This window comes from Pinus tabuliformis, chromosome 1_1 (assembly GCF_031772625.1).
Source record: "Pinus tabuliformis cultivar Carrire ecotype Pingquan chromosome 1_1, CPIR1, whole genome shotgun sequence".
Lineage (NCBI taxonomy): Eukaryota > Viridiplantae > Streptophyta > Pinopsida > Pinales > Pinaceae > Pinus > Pinus tabuliformis.
Window position 1 is genome coordinate 928379784 of NC_142297.1, and position 4240 is coordinate 928384023.

At 41.2% G+C, this 4240-nt stretch overlaps 1 protein-coding gene across 1 annotated transcript; it reads left to right on the plus strand.

Moving 5' to 3' along the window:
- The first annotated feature begins 3493 nt into the window (after positions 1-3493).
- Positions 3494-3937, plus strand: LOC149217475 (uncharacterized). Its single transcript, XM_089390222.1, has one exon. The coding sequence runs from the start codon at positions 3494-3496 to the stop codon at positions 3935-3937; it is 444 nt and encodes a 147-aa protein (XP_089246348.1).
- Positions 3938-4240: the final 303 nt, after the last annotated feature.

A 4240-nucleotide genomic window follows, 5' to 3' on the forward strand; every position in this document is an offset into this window, starting at 1 on the left:
CTATTAGTTTATCTTTCTGCGAATTGTTCAAATTGAGAAGTAGAGCTACAGTTTATTTCTCTGTGGTTATCAAGGTACTGAAAAATGAAAGAATGTTCTTTTTTTTATATGTTTAAGCAAGGCAAGATAACCAAGGAATATTTGTTGGGTAGAGGTAAACATGAAATGAAACTTAGGAGTAGGAGCTGATACTATGGTCTAGACCATTCAACGTGTGGATACAACAACAAAATGGAGGTTAACTCATAGCTAAATTACTTTGTAAAACATAAATAAAAGATTACATTGAGAATATCAGGATCACCGAGTGAAGCTGAAAACAAGCCAGTAGTATTTTGACCTCATAGAATTGCATATTAAAAATGGAAAAGAAAACCATAATGCTCTAAACAAAAAGAAATAAGAAAATATGGAAGTTAACTGTAAGTTCGTCCCTGGTCCTTAAACTCGAGGTTCACATCAAGGTTTCCTGTACATTCCAATTTTAACAAAAATATATAGGACATACAGCTAACTACAATTCATTAAGTGATAAAGAGCATGCCATTATAACGGTGGTGCCAGACAAAGGAACCCGAGCCTCTAGAGAACCCTTTCCACGTGGGAATGGAAAGAAACCCTAAGAGGGTTTGGCAACCAGCGAGCCGTGTCAACCTAGAGGCAGACATAGTTTGACTCACCGCGGCATTGAGGTGAATGGAAAGAATAGCATTCTAAAAGAAATACCGAGATAATCAAATGAATGAATGACTTCTTAAATGAAAAATTCCAATGACAATTAGACAAGTTCAGGTCCTACTGTTTCAATAGGGAACATGAATAATCAGAATCCTTGCATCTTAAGATAAGCATAGGAATAGAAACTTAACACAAATCAAGTGGCTCAGAGTTGTCGTATTAAAATAGCAATTCAATGGAGTATCATTTGAAATTTTACTCAAACCCAAAAACTAAGTCCCAAAACATTCATGGTGATAACCGCAAGGACTCGACTCTTGCTGTGTGGAATGATAGTCTTTAAACAAAAATATACATATATACTTGTCTATACACGAGGAGTCATCGAAACGGACAGAACAAAAACTACAACTCATAAACAGAGTAATGTTCAGGGGCACACCCCGGATAACTTATACAAAATTACATCAAACTCAATAGATTGTCTCATGATTACAACAGATCTAGTCCAAGGTGACCTAAGCCTGACCTATGTCAATATAGACAAGCCTCAGGCTAGGAAGCCTGCGGCCTCAACCCCAAACATCGAAGGAAAACCGTAGAGGAGTTTCTGTTCCAGGTACATTAGAAACCCTCACTGTAAATTGAAAACATAAAAAGAATAAAGGGCACAGACTATAAACCCTTGGGACAGTAGATCAATGAGCATTTGAACACTCTACAAACAACTTGCGCCAGGGCCTTCAAGGCTTACCCGATAAATCACGCTGGTGGTAGGCAATTTGAGTAGTTGCGGCCATCCCGCATTGCGAACCAGTATTCTTCAACCGTGCCCATTCTCTTCCATTCGGATTGCATGCAATAAAAACAGAGAAACTATTAGTCTATTACTGTATGCATAAAGTAATGTCAATACAAAAAAAAAATAGAAATAGGAGCAAATAAACCCTGTAGGCACTTACAGAATGACACAAACTGGCTGGAGGTGGAGCAAACCAGTTCCTGCTCTCAATCCATGGGCTGCAAACACGAGATTACAGGCAGGTTTGGCACAACAGAAAGTAGAGCAGAGTCGAGACGAGCACCAAGGCATAGTGGTAAGAATGAGCCATATCGCCCAGGTAAACGAATGTACAACCCCCAAACCAATGCTCGACCCTTGGATCCGCCATATGAAACTGATGTCGTCGATGACTGGGGGAGCCCGAGGTGCACATTCGTCCATGGTACTCCTGCTCTTGACACGCCACCATGACAAAGCGGAAAGTAAATAATAGGCCAGGTGTAAAGTACAGATGAAACCGGTAGCTGGAGGAGTACAAGCACACAGTGATGGTGGTACCATAACAATAAAAGCGAGTGACAGTCCCACTAACGAAGTGTTAAATGCAAATGACTATCTTACTGCCGGAAAAGTTTCCGTTTTCCGACCCTTGCCACTGGATAAACAGAAATACAATTATGAACATAATACATGGTATCATTCCGGATGAAACACCATGCCATAGGTTAAATTATGTACATATTTTTTTTTTTTTACATGTGACCTTAAGGGGAATGTGACAAGTGGTATCAGAGCCAAGTTACCAAAACTGTGGCCTTTGGGAAACTGACAAATTAAAACTGATAGACAGATAGAGCATATATGATTTATTTCCATCTCTGTTGAGCAATTCAAGTAAAAATTAGCAAACTAACAAAAAAAAAGGGTTAATGCGCTGACCTTTGTGTTTGTCGTGTTGATTTCTTATGTTAAGTACAAGAACAGAGTACTGATAGTATGCGAAGAATAGATAGTGCATCATGCAGGTTTGTGGTGGGTTAGGGACCTGCAACTGGTCCTGAGACTAACCCTAAGCTATGGGTACAACTTGGAGAGGAGGCTCGCAATACCAACATGGCCATTCTGGAGATAGTACAGGAGTTGAAAAATGAGATGGCTCGGTTATGGGAGGATAACGCACAGTTAACGATGGAACAAGAGAGGATTATAAAGAGCCTGTCCGATAGACAGAATCAGCAGCCAGCAAACCCCAGTGCGGAGCAACAAAGAATGTCGGAAGAGTAGAATCATCACACAGAAGATGAGGAGTTAGAAGGAATGGAAGAATGATCTAATAATGCATCTGAACAATAGACATCAAAAAGGCAATGGGTAGAGTTGCAAGGAGAATTTCGTAAGATCAAACTGCCACACTTTGATGGAGAACAGGAGGAAGCAGCTGAGGCGTGGTTGAATGACAAGAGAAGTAATAAGCTGGCTGGAAATAGTAAGGGAAATCGCGGTGGTAGTAACAAGGGTTTTGGCAAAGGGCAAAGCATCAGAAACATGCAGAAAAATTCGCTCAGGCCCAAACCAACCAATGAATCTAGAATCAGCAAACAACTTGTAAAGCTGGACAATGAAGGGGCAGCAAGGCCTCCTGTGCATTGTTGGGGTTGCGGTGGGCCTCACTACGTTAAAAATTATCCTCAACGAAAAGGGACCGAACAGGTTTCCCAGATTCAGGAAGCATCAACAGTCGGCGATATAGGATGAAGTTTACCACGGATTAATGCAGCCGTGGAGGATCGTCAGGCGGAGTACCAGCCGACCATGGTGGAATTCTAAGGTAAAATTTCAGACCTTACTGTAACTGTTTTAATTGATCCTGGAGCCACATTAAGTTATATTAGTCCTAAGGTGGTAGAGCGTTGTAAATTGCAACCTATTAAATTCAAGAGTCCATGGCTAGTACAGCTGGCTACAGGGGCCAAGAGGCGAGTACTTGAAAAAGTCAATAACTGTCCTTTGAAAATAGCAGGGCAGCCAGTGATGGAAAATTTAAATGTGCTTCCCCTCGATTCGTATGATGTTCTAATCGGTATGGATTGGTTAGAAAAACACTGGTCCTTAGTCAACTGCAAAACAAAGACTATTTATTATAGAGATGAGCTTGCAGCACAACAAGAGATGCAAGGGATCAAGCAGCCAGTACAGGTTCAGCCAATAACTGCTTCCCAGTTAGCAAGATGTATCAGGAAGGGGTGCCAGATCTATGCCATCCAGGTGGGCTATGCTAACTCGAAAGATAAAATAGCTACATTGGACGACATCCCTGTGATACAAGAATTTGCTGATGTGTTTCCGAAGGAGATTCCCAGATTGCCACCTAAGAGGGATATAGACTTTACTATCGAATTGGTACCCGGGGCAACTCCAGTATCCCGAGCGCCCTACAGAATGAGTACACTTGAGTTGACAGAGTTGAAAATCTAGTTACAAGAACTGTTAGACAAAAATTATATTCGTCCCAGTGTGTCTCCTTGGGGAGCTCTGGTATTGTTCGTTAGGAAAAAGGACGGGACCCTTCGCATGTGTATAGATTATCATCAGTTGAACAAACTGACAATCAAGAATAAGTATCCTCTACCCCGGATTGATGAACTTTTCGACCAAGTGAAAGGTGCAACAGTATTTTCCAAGATCGACTTGCGATCAGGGTATCACCAAGTCAGGATTAAGGAGGAGGACATAGCTAAAACAACTTTTAGAACAAGGTATGGGCATTACGAGTTTGTG

Excerpts from the sequence above, each read along its gene's own strand:
- LOC149217475 (XM_089390222.1), top strand. The coding sequence starts at position 3,494 with ATGGAAAATTTAAATGTGCTTCCCCTCGATTCGTATGATGTTCTAATC.